This window comes from Galeopterus variegatus, unplaced genomic scaffold (assembly GCF_000696425.1).
Source record: "Galeopterus variegatus unplaced genomic scaffold, G_variegatus-3.0.2 Scaffold16, whole genome shotgun sequence".
Classification (NCBI taxonomy): domain Eukaryota; kingdom Metazoa; phylum Chordata; class Mammalia; order Dermoptera; family Cynocephalidae; genus Galeopterus; species Galeopterus variegatus.
Genome location: NW_007726127.1, coordinates 553,665 through 570,643, shown reverse-complemented (window position 1 = coordinate 570,643; position 16,979 = coordinate 553,665). Strand labels below are relative to the sequence as shown.

General features: G+C 43.3%; 3 protein-coding genes across 3 annotated transcripts in view; 1 reads left to right on the top strand and 2 right to left on the bottom strand.

The window, feature by feature from the left end:
• KIAA1324 (KIAA1324 ortholog) overlaps nt 1-3,795 on the bottom strand; it is a 97,958-nt gene extending 94,163 nt beyond the window's left edge. The window contains exon 1 of the mRNA XM_008566406.1: nt 3,643-3,795. Coding sequence (XP_008564628.1) covers nt 3,643-3,795 — 153 coding nt within the window. The remainder of the gene's footprint in view (nt 1-3,642) is intronic.
• Nucleotides 3,796-4,913: 1,118 nt separating this feature from the next.
• On the top strand, nt 4,914-9,006 carry LOC103585429 (chromosome unknown open reading frame, human C1orf194). The gene is made up of 5 exons (XM_008566384.1): nt 4,914-5,038; nt 6,875-6,991; nt 7,525-7,640; nt 8,562-8,689; nt 8,881-9,006. Exons 1-5 carry the CDS (start codon nt 4,958-4,960, stop codon nt 8,949-8,951), a joined length of 513 nt encoding a protein of 170 aa, XP_008564606.1. The 5' UTR covers nt 4,914-4,957; the 3' UTR covers nt 8,952-9,006.
• A 5,485-nt stretch (nt 9,007-14,491) lies between these two features.
• The window catches only part of TMEM167B (transmembrane protein 167B), a 4,095-nt gene continuing 1,607 nt past the window's right edge, over nt 14,492-16,979 (bottom strand). Inside the window, exons 2-3 of the mRNA XM_008566369.1 lie at nt 15,861-15,992; nt 14,492-15,204 (exon numbers count right to left, since the gene is read on the bottom strand). Coding sequence (XP_008564591.1) covers nt 15,122-15,204; nt 15,861-15,992 — 215 coding nt within the window. The 3' untranslated portion in view covers nt 14,492-15,121. The remainder of the gene's footprint in view (nt 15,205-15,860; nt 15,993-16,979) is intronic.

Sequence of the window (16,979 nt, the reverse complement as noted above, 5' to 3'; positions counted from 1 at the left end):
TAAATCTTCTGAACTGGTCTCCTCACCCCATCCCTCTGCTCTTGCCTTTTGGCCTACCTCCACCATGTTTACTTTATATTCATGCTGATCCACTCTTAGCAGGCAGCTATCTCTGCCAGAAATCCTTCAGGGGTTCGCCACTCAGTTTCTAACTTTCCAGTCTTATCATCCATTGTACCCCACACCTACTCCCCATTTCAGCCAGCTGCTCTACTCGCCACTCCCAGAAGCATTTGCATTTCCCACCTGGGACGCTTCCCCCAGGCTCCTCCCTCTATCTAGAAAGCACCCTTCCTCCATCTCTGCCCATTGAAACTCTACTGATTATTACAGAAGCCGGTCAAACCAACTGTTCAAATAAGTTTTCTTCCCTCTTTTCCTATCAATCTCTATATTGCCACTCCTGCGTTGTTTACCACATGGTAACCCTATGTCATCTTTTATATGTCATAACTTGCGTACTTAACTTTTCTGCCTACCAACATTTCTTAAGCAACTATGAATATGTCAAGGGTATGTACTAAGCACTTTACATGTGTTATCTAATTTAATTTAACCCTCACAACAATCCTGTGAGATAGGTATTACCAACCTCACTTTACAGATCAGGAATCTGAGGCTGTCAGAAGCTAATTAACTTGCTTCAAGTAGCATCCTTACTAAATGGCACAGTCATCACTCATTCAACAAATTTTATTCCAATTTATGTCTGCTGGATTCCTCAGCCCCTTTGGCTTTTCAATATAGATTGGAATGTCCCTTTAGGGGCAATTAGCACTAAAGCCTCAGGACAAGGCAGATTGTGTTAAAAGCAGTTTTCTACTCCTCTCTCATTTAATTTAGATTCATTGTGCTGTGGGAAATGCTCCTTTGGCTCTCAGTCAGCACATAGCCTGGGCTAGCACAGGGCTAAAGAAATGATTCATGAAGACAAACATCATACAGGATGTTTAGCTCCACTGGTGATCCTGATTATTGTAAAACTGTAAAAGGAACGCCAAGCCCCGGTACACATCCAGCAGTCTAGAACTCCCAGCTCTCTGCCACCTCAGTTCAGGTGACAAGCTAAAGCTCTCTTTCCCAATTAGATCCAGAGAGATGCCTCAGCTTTCACAAACAAGGCTGCAACAGCACTGTTGTCATTAGGGTCAGCGTTGGCCTGATAGACTGTCCCTGCCGTTAATACCCAATGTAGGATCACAAAAAATTCATAGAAAGATTAAGCACAGAAAAGAGCTAGTTTACTTTGAATTGGCTTTTCACCATTGGGGTGTCGAAGCCCCCAAATTTGTTGGATCAGTTCATATTGACAAAAGAAGAATATTACAATAATGGGTTTATTCTCTTCCTTATTGTTTTGGAGTTGAGGGTGTTCAGTAGCCACTGTTTGCTCAAGGAGCGTGTAAACAGGACTTGCTGACGCCTGTGGCCAATGAGCACGCCTCCTAAGTCATTTCAACTTGGCACGGAGTGTAGGTCTAATGGTAAAAAGCTAACAGGGAAGAGAGTTAGGTAACTACATTTTGTGTTTTATATGTGTTTTCTCTTTTAATCCTCAAAGCAATCCTTTCTGAGGTAGGGGTGATTCTAATACCCATTCCACAGATCCAAAAACTGTACGGTAAGTAATAGGACTGGAACTCCACAGCTTTCCACCACCCTGAGCTCATGCTTTGCAGCAAGGCCTTTTGCTTAGGCAAATATTGGCCATTTAAATATAACTAAAGGCAAAATTTGTACACATTAGAGTTCTCAAGTATCAATATTCTTCCCTCCCCAAATCAAGGTGATATGAAGTGTTTAATTTCTTAAATGTCTTATATTTTCCATAGTTGACAAAGATCTCAGTAAGAATTGGTAGTTGAAAAAAGAAAAAGAAATAAATTAAATAATTATAATAATAAAATAAAGAATTGGTAGTTGAACTGCAAGATTCTCACCTTCTGCTCAGGAGACTCCCATGTTTGATTCTTAAGCAAGTGGGCTTGCTTGGACTCATTATTTTGGTTGGTTAGAACATAGGCCACGAAAGCCAGTGAGCCATAGTCACTGACAAAATCATCCTGTTCCCAGCCATCTTTAAAACAGGCTTCATGAAGAGGCTGGGTGGAAATGTAGACAGCCCGGGACAGGTTGTCACTGGGACTAATAAAAGGTATCAAAAGTCCCAATGATTGGGCCGGCCCGTGGCTCACTCGGGAGAGTGTGGTGCTGATAACACCAAGGCCACGGGTTCGGATCCCATAAAGGGATGGCCGATTCGCTCACTGGCTGAGCGTGGTGCTGACAACACCAAGTCAAGGGTTAAGATCCCCTTACCGATCATCTTTAAAAAAAAAGTCCCAATGATTGAGGTTACTTATACTATATCCACGAATCTTCAAAGTGAAACCTCTTTATTTACACATAAATCTCCCCCCACTTCTTCATGATCTGCTACGTTTTAGACAGTCTAATGCTTAGACACCTTCACAATAATATATCTCCATATGAGATGGGTTGTTGTTGCTAATCAGTTAAAACTGACAACTTATAAAAAAATATTTTAACCTCCCAAAACCTTAGCAAAGTATGTCCTTTGGGATTACTTTTACAGTGCTAGGCTCTTGACATATTATGAAATCTTTTACATCTTCACAGAGATAACAGGACTTTTATTTTGCCTTCCCCAATGTAGTTTTTGTAAATATTTTGTTGTTGCCTCTGCCATATGGTTTTTAAAAAGTTACTCAGCACAACCAAATATTATTTCAATAATGTAGAAACTACTGAATTTTGTTACTTAATACCTTTTTGTATCCCTTCAAAAAGAATTTTCAAAAGGCATTTTTGGTTGGAAGACATTCATTAACTATTGTTTGAATTATGTTGCCAACCTTTTAGAAACACCTTGAAAAACACCTATGACATATGTTAGCAGAAGTGCAGGGAAGGAGAGTAAAGATTGACAGAAAACGAGCACTTAAAGAACTCAAAATCTGGACAAAGGTGGGTCATGTGCTGCCAGGTACACTAAACAACGTGTGCTGGGGGGAGGTGAAGCTATAATGAGGATCCACATTCAGCAGCCTGCAAAATGTAAGTGACGTTTAATACCGAGGAAAGAGAGAGCTGATGGGATCCTACGGTCCCAATAGCACTTCTCCCACCTTCACACTCTGCTTTCGGAAACCATGATAAAATCACAAGGATTCCTACTTTATTCCTCTACTTTTTGCCAGCCTTCCTAACTCTTGTCTTATCCACTACTCTCCTTCCTTCTTTCTATTTTGCCTCTCTGTACATAATCTTTGTTGCCAACCACTTTAAGGTAACTTCACCCCAGCTGGAAAACAACTCATGTCTTCTTGCTCCCTTGTCTGAGTCCAGGGACCCAGGTCAGTCTTCTTCTAGGAGCTGGGACCCTTCTCGCTGAGCTCAGCGCCCCAAGCTGCGAGGACGGTCTATGCCGCGAGCCCTCCAGTTGGTTGGCCTCCCCATGACGCCAGTCGGCTCCTCTTCCCTCCCCCCACAAGCCTCATCCCCAGAGAAACCTAAACTCCGTAGCCTCTGACACTGTCTGTGCCTGGGTCCCAAAGGTCTCCGCCTGGGATCCAAGATTCTTCTGCCCAAAGCAAGGTCGGGTCAGGGGGTGGACAGTACCTCCTTGCAAGCGTGAAGCTCCGGTCCTGTTCCCTGGGTCACCTGGAAGGCGGTCCCAGCCCAGAGCAGCAGCCGCAGAAGCTGGGGTGTGCACCTCTCAGTTCTTCCCTTGCCTCTGGCAGAGGGATGATGGCTGTGCTCAGGCTCAGCCATAGCGTTGTCCCGAGCGAGCTGCAGTAGCGGCTCAGGTACGGTGGCTGCTGCTTCAGCGGGCAGAAGGCGGAAAAAAAGGGGAGGGAGATAAACAGGGGGAGGATGCGAGGGGCTGGGCTCGCTTCGGTCACCTCCCTGCGGCTACGCCAAGGCCGCCCATCCTTCCTCCCTCCGTCCTCTTCTCCTCCTCCTACCCAAGTCGCCTTGACAACCGTCTCCTCTTTCCCTCTGCGTGGGTGGGGCAGGGACCACGCGAGCCTCTGCCGCTCACCTGCCGGTCGCCATGGCAGCCGCCGCCGCTGGCGCGCACGGCGTGAGACTGCTCGCGCCCGGGTCGTGCAACCGGCCCAACAGGCGGGCACGAGGCTCGTGCGAAGAACGCGGTGGAAACATCCTCCGAGCCATCGCCAACAAATTCATGTTTGCGACTGCTCTTTCGGGCCAGGAGCTATTTATGAGCATCTCTAATTCTGCAAACGTGGCGTGTGAACCTATAGAAGATTGAGACGTCGTCTCTTCTCTCCAGAAGTCATCGCCCAGAAGAGAGGCCCCAATACACACGCATTACCTATTGCAAAAGTCGCCTCTGGAGCTCTTACTTCCATCCCGCCAAATTCATCTGTGCTTTTATAACCGGCCCTATAAGCAACCCTGGACTCGAATAGTTAAATCGAGTTTAAGTAAAGAGAGTTTGCGTTAGCTGGCAATTTTCCAAGCACAACACGTGGGCTCTTCGGTCTCTTGACATCCCTATTCTCTCATTGCTTTGAAAATAGGAAAGCCTTTTGTGAGGTGCGAGAGAGAAGGAACTTTTGGGGTCATCTTTTAGAACTTCTTTCCTCAACTGAAATCTTTTGCAGGAGTCCTATACAATAAGAGGCCGGAGTTTTTCAACTGAGGATCAGAAGTGCAAATCCAGGGCTCCCTGCCACTCCCGGCGGCGCTTTCCCTTGGCGCTCCCGTAGCTTCCTCCCGAGGGACCTCCTTGTTGAACCGCCAGGTGGCGCCCTTCTCGAAGGGACTTCATCTCAGTCATAAATGGCCGGGCAGTTGCCTGACAACCGAAACTAGGCGTTCCAAACAATTAGGATCTTAGCAAGGTTGTGCTGCGGCTGTTCTGACCTCCCATCCCTCTTAAGAGCATCGCGCTCGGCATTTAACCATGCCTCCCACCCGGGACCCTTTCCAGCACCCTACGTTAGATAACGATGATTCCTACTTAGGAAAACTGCGGGCTTCCAAGGTATTGTTTCTGACGCAGATTCCTGGTAGGTCGCCAGCAGTCGTTCTGTCGATGTGACAGGCCGAGACGGTAACATAAAGGACTCTGGTAGGGACACTGAGTCGGGTACCAGAGAAGTGTGTTTCTGCCTGCGTCCCTGTCCCATATTCAGGTCTGCTAACGTTTCAGAGGTGCTTTTGAGCAGAGGGAAATACACAGCTCTAGTCTAGAGGAATAAGGGGCTCTCTCAGCCCAAAACACTGATTAGTATAAGTAATGGGAGGACCCAGGTTCCATCAAACTACCCTTTTCTCTAGTTGGAAAACTGTTCTCTGAAGAGAAATGAGACGTAGAGTGAGAGAGAATCCTCTGAAATTCACCAGCTCGTGCTTTATACATGTTTTCACAATGTGTCTGTCTTCTGGTTAATGCCACGATGTGTTTGTGTATGTGTGGGTTTAGCATGATTGTTGTCAGTGATTTGGGAATTAGACAATCTATTTTCTGGTAGAAGTGTTTGGGATATTTGAAGTGGTGCAAAATAAGGTGAAGTAAATGGTGATTGTGGCTTAATAACATCAAATAGCTTCTTTTTATTTATTCAATATTTATTATTTATTATACACTAGTACTCTCCTAGACACTGAGGATATATAGATAAATTAGATATAGCTCCTGTTCTCAAGGAACTCTAGTTGAAAAAACAGACCAACAACAGCAACAGCAAAAATGCTTGCACTACAGCACATGTGTTGTGATAGAATTATATGTAGGGTAGCGTGAGAACCAAGAACTTAAAGGAAAGTTTCACAGAGCAGGTGAGTTTTGACATCCAAATATGTGTTAGCTGGGCCAGGTCAGAGAAAGGGTGAAATGTAAGTTAGGAGGAAGGAAACAGGAACCAGACACTCAAGGCAAAGGAAGCAGCAGGTGCATGGAAAGGAGAGATAGAATGGCCAGTTTCGGGAACTGCAAACAGTCCCTAAGGGCTGAAGTATAAGTGTGACATGGAGTGCTTGGGGGTGAAGTGGCTTTGGTGGACTGGGTGTGCTGTGTATAGCATGCCAATAAGTGAGGATTTCATCCTGGGGTGTGGGGAATAATGGCGGGATTTTAAGCACTAGAGTGACACGATCAATCAGATGGGTGTTTTAAAAAGCACAAGTGACAGTGGATTGGACAGGATGGGAGTGAGACAAGGGATCAGCTAGGAGGCAGGTGCAGCAATCTCCAGGGGGAAGAATTATGGATCTACAGCAGTGACACATGTGATGGTGATAAGGTGCAGATGTGAGAAAGATGCAAAGGGCAGGACTGGTGGCACTCGGTGGCTGACTTGGTATGGGCCTGAGAGGGGACAAGCTTAGACAAGGCTTTGGGGCCTCCTCCTCCCAGTTATAATATTGTGCAATCTTCATGAACCACTTCTTCCCTTTTGTAGGCCTCAGCTACCTCTTCATGTGGACAACCTCCAGATCATCCCAGATATTAATTGTTCTGAGCTCTCCTCTAACAAGTGCACACTTCTGATTTTCTACCTGTTAATTGCATAGGAAGTCTCACCTTTTCTTCAAACTCAGGACATCTGCACCTGAGCTCTTCTTTCCTATCTGCTCCCCACCCTTCACCCTCCTTGTCCCACTCCACCCCTTTCCCTGTATTCCTGGCCTTTTTCTGTCAGTGCTAAGAAAACTTAAGAGAATCAAAAACCTGGGGAGTTTTGCCCCATATCTTTCTTCTTTGCAGATGTCCCTCTAAGATTCAAATAGAATGGAATAAGGGGATGGATGTCATTGAAGCTAACACATTGGCAAGTCCTCCTGTAACCAGGTCCTGGATGTGCTTTCTCTTTTGCAGAAATTGCCATATAAGAACCCAAATCACCTTGCTCAGCAACAGGAACCTTGGAATCGGCTCAGCTCAACAGCCACAATCACTTCCATGAGGCGAGATGCCAATTTTTTTGATACCGAGGTACCTAGCATTGACATTCTCTTACTCTTTATATCCATTTAGGGCTCATTAATATTCTTTTTGAAAGGTAGTCTGTCCCTAACTACTTCAGCATCTTTCCTTTTGTCCTCAATCCAAGATTCTTCTAAACCCAAACCAATTTATCTGGCCTCTGGGAAGTCAGAAGGCTTTGGTTTTGCTCCAGGCAGTTATCTGAAGCAAACCATTTTACCAGATATCTCATTCTTTTGATTAAAACAAGGACTAAATATAACCATGAATTAGGTAAAGTTCATTAAGCTCAAGTCAGGGACAGTATCCCATGTCTCCAGTAAGAGCTCACCAGTCCTTATACCTAACCATAAGGGAAGCAATTCCATATTGATGAGTTAAGAAGTTATCATGTACAACAATTTAGTGTGTAAGAAGTTGGTGAATTTCAGACCCAATAGGTGAATCATTATACTTCTGAGGAAGAGTAAAGCCTAACAGAACCTGACTAGAGTGGACATACGTAGCCGAGTTAACCCTGGAGGGATTGACTACCCCTGTAGGTACCGAAGGATGACCTGGATTTTCGCTTAGCAGTTTTGTACAACCACCACACTGGGGCATTCAAGAACAAATGTGAAATACTGTTACACCAGGAGACGATCCAGGATACCCATGGGTAAGTGGTAGAAGCAGAGCTTCTCCACCTTAAGGATGCTGCCATTCATCACATAAGGTAAAGTGGTCACCTGGGAAATAACAATCAACAGGTACTCATTTATATACACATTTCTGCATTTTTACATCTGTATCTGTGATGTAATCTCTGTATTTTTATTGCTTAAAATGAACAGAAATCCTCCACCATTGTGCTTATCTATATAAACAAAGAACATCTTTGGTTTATTTCACAGAGGGTAAAAAAAAAAAAGGCCTTTGTCTGCTGTTATTAGTCCATTTGTGTTGCTTATAATAGAATACCTGAAACTGGGTAATTTATAAAGAAACACAATTTCTTACAGTTTGGAAGCTAGGAAGTCCAAAGTCCAGAGAACACATCTGGAGAGGGCCTTACTCTGGGTGGGAACTCTCTACAGGGTCCCATTGCAACTCAGGGTATCACACAGCAAGAAAAGGCAAAAGAAAGACCTAACCTTCGCACTCACTGTCCTTATAAAGCCAGCAGAGCCATGCCCATGACAACCCATTAAACCATCGACCCATTCCTCCATGAATGGATCAATCCATTCGCAAGGGCACAGTCCTCAAGATCCAATCACCTCTTAAAGGCTCCATGTTCCACCACCATATTGGGGGTTAAGTGCCAACATGCTGGAAGGTTTCTTTAAATTACAAATTCAATTTCTTTCTTTTTTTTGGCTGGCTGGTACTGGGATCTGAACCCTTAGACCTCGGTGTTATCAGTCCCATACTCTACCAAGTGAGCTAACTGGCCAGCCCTAAGTTTCAACATGAGTTTGGGGGACATTCAAACCACAGTAGCAGCTTTATTTTTGAGGTCACATGCAACTATCTTTCCCTCCTCACCTTTCTCTTTCTGATTTCTCTCTCCCCTGTTCTTCCCCACACCATCTTCTAGAATCAAGATCCAATTCCCTGGAGAATTTTTACCACCTACTCCTCCATTCCCCATCACTTCCCAGGCTAAAATCAGATACTGGATCAGCCCTAAGAAGGAGTCCATCCACAGCATCCAGGGATCCACAGGTAAGGGTTACAAGACTGGGTGGGCAGATGGGGGTGGTGCAGAAGTCTTTCTAAATGAACCCTGGCTGGTAGGGAAGATCAGGGATCATGGAGGGTCTCGGAAAGCAGTGATTAAGTTGGCACATATCACACTAATACCAGGGGACATGCTGACTATTCACAGCCCACTCCCTGTTCTCTTTTCTCCACAGTGTCCCCTCACACTGCAGCCACCAATGGAGGCTACTCCCGAAAGAAGGATGGTGGCTTCTTCTCCACCTAGTGTTGACAGGCCCCTGGACTAATTAATCATAGTGGAACATACTGCTGCCCACCTCCATTAAATAGATTTGTGCAAGATGAAGCCTGAAGTGTCTGTTACCCATGGACTACGAGTTGCCACCTGGACTACTCTGAACGGGAGGCAAATTTCCCAACTTCTAGAAACTAGTCCTGTTGGGTATATTTGCAACTTGAAAGTCATCTTGCTAAAAAGATAAGGATTTAGGACAGAACAGCATTGTTTTTGGCAGGACACAGATATTGACATTTTGTAAACTGAAATTACTCCAACCATACAGAGCCATCCAACATTCCTTGCAAACCTTTATGTGCCAGGCACCAGGCTAAGTGTTGAGGAATAAGAATGGACATAGCCTGTTCTCTTAATGAGCATACAAACACTAATTTTAGCAGCTCTAAGTAGCATTAATATTTATGCTAATGTCACACTTAACAATTTCAGACCTCCTGGGTTTAGTCATCTGCTGGGCTCTACTTTTCCTTGAGGGTTCCATCTCCCTGGTCCTGGCTCCTTACTATTGTTCAGTCTCTAACTCTACCACTGACTCATTACCTGGGACTCAAATCCCTTTTCTTTGTATCAATTTGTGCTGTAATTTATAGCCTCAAGTCTTATAAACATGGTTCAAAAATTTGGAGTTTGAAGGCATCTGAAAATCAATGCATTAATGTGGCTTCTAAAATTATAAATCACTACAGAAACCTGCTGTCATAAAAAAGATTGGGCAAGAAATGGTAGACCTGTTAGAATATTGCACAATGAATTCCCATTTCTAGTAAGTTTGACAACATATGCACTGTTGAATATTTCAGATATTAAAGGGATTCTTCCAGATGCTGAAGGTACTTGCAAGTCCTTAAACCAAACTGTTGCAGTCCCTTTCCACTCGAACCCTTCAATCTATACAGATAGCATCTGCTGCCAAGTGGCACTATGAAGTTTCAGTTCTCGTTATTTAAAATGTCTGAAGGTGGCAGAGAGGGATGATTCCCTGGATAGTCACCTCATGAAGACTGAATTGAACATCAAAAATTACTGTGATCCATGCATCGAGGTTTTATAAAATATAAAAAAAAAAAAATCGCTGATCTTCTTGGGTTTTTTTTTTTTTTTTTGGGGGGGGGGGGGCGGCGATCAGAACCCTTGACCTTGGTGTTATATACACCGCTCTAACCAACTGAGCCAACCAGCCCGCCCCTCCCTGATAATTCTAATTCAGTAAATCTCGGGCGGGTCCCGTATAAGCTCTTCATGTTCTTAATGGAGAAAAATATACGTATCCCTCAGCGGCAGATGCTGCTAGCCCTGCGGGCACCAGGCTTGGTACCATACAGAGTCATCAAGGCCAGCCGAGGCTACAGAAAAAAAGGGAGGGAGCCGGGGAAGAAAAACTGCAGCGGTGAACAAGGCCACAGTCACCTTCCAGCTCCAGCTCCCGGGGGCGAGGCGACTGCTCATTCAACCAACGCCTTAACCTCAGCACCAAAGGCCCACCACCGACTGTTAACGTGCTCGCCCCAGCGCCACCTACCGCCCGAAGCCCGGTGGCCGTGCCCTGAGGCCGGACTCAGATCAGAATCGCCTCGATAATCAGTGGCCCGGGACAAGCCCGGCCTCGTCTATCTGATCAATTCATCACTTCTGAGCGCCGGGCCCCGTAGGACCGGCTTCGGGACCTCGGGGACCGCGGCATTGCCGCCGCCCAAGGGGCCTCGCTGCACAGCGCCCCGAAAAGAGGGCTTCGCAGGAGGAGAGCTTTTCATTTCGGGTCGGCCCGGCGGGGCTGGGGTCACGACCCGATCAAATAAGATCAAGGTGTAGGCGGGGGAGGGGCGCAGGGGTGAACGCACGCACTCGCCTTGCACGACACTCCACGCGCGCACACTCACACGTCCACTCACACACACGGCCCGCACGCGTCTTCCACGCCAAGCCACACCACAGCACACGAGACACACGCTCTAGATCCCCCTCCCTCCCGTAAAGCAGCGGAAGTCCGAACCCTCTTTTAAACCCTCCGCCCTGCCAAGGAGGATTGTGGGAGGAACCACGCAGAGCAAAGGCTGGTGACTCCCGCATCCCCCTGTCCAGTGCACGCGTTGCTGCCCTCGCGTGGCCCGGAGGGGAACCCAGGTCCCTGGGAAAGGCGGAACTAATTCCCACAATACTGAACCGTGGTTGTCTTTCGCTCTCTGTATAGCTACATACTTATATCCATACGTACAGCTTTCGTTTTATCTTGAAGTTATTTTTATTCAGCTTAAATTTTAAAATATCCAGTTTCTGGATATGAGATGATTCCATTTCAGGAGACTTATAGGTGAATGACTTTTTTCCCCATGAGACTGCAATCCCTGGTCATTACCAACAAAAGTATCATCTCCTCCAAAAGCTCCGTCTCCCAAGGGAGAAGGCAAACATTTTATCAAAAGTAAAAGTGAGGAATAGAGTATTTACAAGGACTAGGTAGTCAGGATATCTGTGAAATGGGTAAAGATCGGAAGGCATATCCCCGTCCTCACAGAACACTCTGGCTGCCCAGAACTTGACGCTGTGGCAGTGCATTAGTCCGTTTCTATTGCTTATAACATAAATGCCTAAACTGGTAATCTGTAAAGAAACAATATTTATTGCTTACAGCTTCAGAGGCTGGGACGTCCAAAGTCCAGGGAACACATCTGGTGAGGGCCTTCTTTGGTGGTGACTTCAGCGATGCAGGGTATCACATTGTGAGATGGTGGAGCAAGAGAGACTCTCACGTGCTCTCCTTTTAAAGCCAAGAGAACCACGCCCATAACCTCCAATAAACCATCAATAGTTTAATCCATCTACTGGCATGGTCTTCACAATCTAATCACCTCTTTGAGACCCCACCTTTCAATTACTGTAATAGGATTTCCCACCATCAACACTGTCACAGTGGGGGTTAAGTTTCTAATACATGGACTTTGGGAGTCACATTTCAATCCACAGCAGGCAGTCACGTTGCTGAACTTTCATTTACGTTCATATCCATTAAAGCACATTGGACTTTCAAACTCCAGAATGAATAGAGTGAAAAATACTGGCGATTATATAAGTAGAATTAGCTCCTCTCACATTAGAGAGCACAATCTTAATTTCTCAGTTCTTTCTCCTTTTTCAATGAAATGGGGAGGGGAGGATAAAACAATTTTGGAGATCAAACAAATTATTTTCAGAAAATAATTTCTGAAGTTATAATTTGCACCGTGCCAGTCCCATCAGGCACTAGGAATAAACAAGGGGAAAATTACCCACTGTATATGCCAGAATCCCATTGGCTCAAGGATTTTCTAGGTGCCTGGCTGGTTAACCTGTTAACCTCATCTGTATGAAGAAGTTTATGGCTGGTAATAGCAGATGATACTTGTATTTTAATAGCGGTAGTAGGAAAAATGTACTGGAGGGTGCTACCTACCTTATTTAATATACCTTAAAACTTATCATTTATATTTATATATATAAACATGTATACATATATCACTCATATCTATCACTATTTATCAGCTCCCCCAAAGAAGAAAGCTAGGCCACCATAGATTGAGCTAAATTATACTTTCAGTGACCCTCATAAGGGGATAACAGGAATGATGGTATTCACTAATGTGAACTAAAAAGGTATGCTATGGGCAGAACCCAGGGGAGTACTTCAATAAATTCAGCATGTGACAAATAAAACGGACAAAAATTATATGGAAAGAAATTTTATTTTCAAGGATTTGCGCAGACAATGGTGAATACAAAATTGTACTTCAACTATAAAAAGGAACTGACTTCGTTCCACCTGGCATACAGGGTTTATGGTGATGTCAATTTGAATATGAGACAATATTGCTATCTCTATTCCTCCACACCTAAGAGACTCCCCCAGAGGAATAACTTCTTATAATTTTTAGTCAAAAATATGACATATCAACCAAAGTAACGAGTTAAACAAGGTTCTACTTATCTGCTTACATAAAGTCTATAAATGAAATAAGCTGTATATTTGTTTCTTGCTGTAAATCACCTTCACTTGTGCACTTTTTGGTACATTCTGGTATGAAAACATCAAAATATACCGACTCAAGAGTTTATGTCAAAATTACCCACCCAGGAGTCTGTGAAAATTGGTTTGAACTGGAACTGTGGAAAGGAACAAGTTTAAAATATGAAGCAGCTCTAAGCACCAAGCTTAGAGACATTAGCCCTATTAGAAAACATGAATCATTAAAGCTACAAAATAACAAGTGCAAAACACGCTGAACCTGTTTCCAGGGAGTGACATTCCCTTTAGCCATCAGGTTCCCAAATCACACCTACAAGGTGTAACTCTCTTTCCTGTTCAACTAAATTTCCTTTCTCTCATGCAAAAGATGATCCTCAGAAATGACAATGGGAAACATATCAATCACTGAAATTTACCCTGTGGACCAATTCCTGAAGAGATAACAGCCAAAACTCTGAGATGATTAGATATGTAGTGTTTAGTTGGTGATTTTCTATACTTCTAGAAACCCTCAAAACACTAAACTGTGTATTTCATAATCTAACCTTCAGCAACTTTTATTCTTTTGGACTAAGCAGACAAAAGACAATTTATTATGAAACAGGAGTCAACTACAGCTAACTTGTCCACAGGTAAATTTTACTGTTGTGGACAACTCAACTGGAAGACCTATTTCTATGCTTGTTTATTATAATAATCTAATTTCAGACCTATTCTTTTTTTAAAAAAAGAGAAGTTATAGGCTTCATAAATCTAACAGCTTATACTTTTGAAGATCATATGAGGAGAGAATGGAAAAATCTTCCCTTCAAATGTTGAGTCATCTAAACTGATTTGCTCAGGAGTTGCCGTACTCTATGGAAAAGCTCTTCAATCTCAATTGCAAAGCTCTGTTTTCCTTCACTTCAGAGAACACCCTCATTTTGTTTATGGATTCTATGAAACATACAAACATGCTGATGAGTATCAGCAGCTTATCTCATTTAAATTTCTCATGGTCTTATGATAAATAAAATTTCCAGAGATAACTAAATACTACTACTGCAATATGAAAAAAATTGAAGAGCTAGCCCAGAAAAAAAAAAAAAAAAATCAACTAAAAATTGCTGTAACCCAGATTTAACAAAGAATAAGTTTGTATCTTTTATAACATGACAAAACTTCCATCTAACATCACAATAAATTCTTATACCAGATGAATTTACTAGTATATGAATTAATACGCTAGATTTATTTCTTCTACCCTAACTGCAAATATATTAAACAATTATTTCTTCAATAGTTTCTTTTCCTCCTAGTGGTGGCATTTAAAACTGAGTAAGAGTATTTAGCACTAAGTAATTCAGAGAACATAAATAGTCTTTAGGAAATAGCAACAGTTGATTCATTTTTCATATACCATTTGGCTGAAGTCTCCTTTTGGGGATACCAGCGAAGAGAAAATTTTTTGTCTAAGCCACTGCTTTCTGTTCTCTTCACAGATAGATAAATCCCAAATTTTATGTAGGTCCATATTCTCTTGGCAAAACTCGACCTACCAGCATGCAGCGCAGCTACTTTATCTGTTCTCTTTTTGCATCTTCCCAGATGAGTATATGAAAAATAAATTTCTATAACCAAACAATTTCTTGGCGTTGCATAACTCCTGTTTGCCAACCAGCAGCCTGCCTCATTCTCAATCTGCCAAATCCAAAACAGTGAAAAAAAGTCAAGTCTTGAAAATTATTTCCTCTCCCAAGATGTCTGAACACAGCCTATTTCCTTCCTTCAGTTTGAAAAACATGAGCCTCAGTTTGAAAAACATCCTGATGAGGGGCTGAAGAACAAAATAGCTGATATTCTTAAGCAGGACATATGTGATCTTTTCAAGGGGTGTAATTTATCTGGAATACTTTATGCTCTCTGCTGAAGACTGATTTACATACAGACCAAAGGAAGTTGGCTTTCTGGAGTCCCCTGAAGGATAAATAATGTTTCTGATCATGAGTTTTCCCCACATATGGCAGGGTCAGATGCTGTGGTGTCATCCTGGGGACTCTGATGATTTTAGCTGAACTCTCCTATGCTGGGTCCAGGCCCCCGACAGGTTCTTCACCCCCATCCCCTTGATTGGCAGTTGATGAGTTGGATACTTTGGAATTCATTTTATAAACAGGACGTAAAAGGCCATTACAACACAGGCGATTGCCACAGCAGCATGCAGCCTGGTTCCAATCACAGCAGCTAGTAGGCAAAAGTAAAAGGAGAAAAGAAATCATACTCTGTCTTTCACAAAAGTCCTCAATTTAAAGATGAAATCCCTAGAAACAAATGAAGAGACCTATAAAGGGTCTCAAGTATCTGGGAATGTTTTTAAATGCCACTCTTATGCTCTAGGTGGCAAAATAAACTGTTTGTTTATATTTTGCCCTATTCTGAAAAAAAATCTAGGTAGGTATGATTCCAGATGAAGGTACCCAAAATAAAAAGTAAAAAGCATATGAGTTAATTAAATCAAAACTTAAAAGAGGCTCCAGTGTATTCTTTACAAAAAGTCAGAAAAAATTTCCAGTGGGAAAATATTCCTCCCACTGAAGGGAGGAATTCCAAACCCAGCCTAAAATTGTTTAATTTGTATACTTTTATTCTATGGAGAACACAAAAATTACTTGGATTCTAAAATAAACAATTATGTTTTAAAAGACAGCAAATTTTAACATTTACCTCTTCTCTCAACTTTGGAAAATGAGTATATAATTTTACAAATTCTCAGACCTGATCTCAGGGATTTTTTTCTATAAGTGAAACCAAATACAATCCCAGCCCATTCCACCACCCACTTTGTAGCACAACACTGTCCAGAGACGACATCTCTTCTCCCTGTCCGGACATGACCTTACCTTTGTAAAACACACCCCAAACTCCCTTCTTCTCTGATAGCAGCCAGGTTTTGAGACGAGGTACTTTCTTGAAGTAGGCACATGTGCAAACAAAGAGCAAACCAAACACCAGAATCCCATCCAAGGAGTACACTGTTACATAAAGGAGAAATGAAAACCTTTGATGCTGATCTAGCTTGGGATAGGTGACCCCTCCTGAGAACTCTGAGGACAGAGTGTGATATAATAACAAGATGATAATCTCAACTGGCAGTGCCAACACTTGATAGGAGGGAGCCAAGGTCCTGGAACTAAAAAGGTTATTGTTCCCACGATTGCCTGTAGACAGCCCTTTACAGCAATTTCACTGCCCCCTCCCCTCACCTTTCAAGAACCAGATATCCTGGCAGAGTGCATCAGTTTATGTGGAATAAGCCTCCCAGGAATGACCAGTGTTGGCAATAGGTTGAGAGAAGCATAAGAATCCTAGGAGCTTGAGCTCAGAGAACTAAATGTTTTCCTGTTATAAATCACTCATTTGATAAAGGAAAGCTAGGTATTTAGCCAAGTCTGTCAGATCTGCATCTGTTGGTAAAGAATATGTTAAGGCAAAAAGTAAAGCTTAATGGAAATTGCAAGAGTTGGAATCCATACAACTACACTTTTCTTATACCTTACAGTTCACGCATGATACTCTACTTACAAACCAAATTTCTGCCAGAATAACAACAGATTCTTGTTAAAAAAAAAAAAAAAAGTATCTGAGGCTTCAACACAGTGAAAAGCTTCAAACTGTTGGTTCAATTTCTTACATATGTAAACCAAGCTATTTCTTGTACAGGTAAGCAAAACAAATCACCTACATGCAAAAAAGAGATAAGAGAGCCCGTGGCGCACTCGGGAGAGTGCAGCGCTGGGAGCGCAGCAGTGCTCCCGCCGCGGGTTCAGATCCTATATAGGGATGACCGGTGCACTTACAGTGCTCACTGGCTGAGCGCGGTGCGGCCGGTCTCAAAAAGGACAAAAAAAAAAAAAAAAATCCTTTATGGGCCTGCCCGGTGGCGCACTGCTACAGTGCGCTGCTTGGGAAGCGTGGCGGCGCTCCCGCCGAGGGTTCGGATCCCCCATACAGACCAGCCG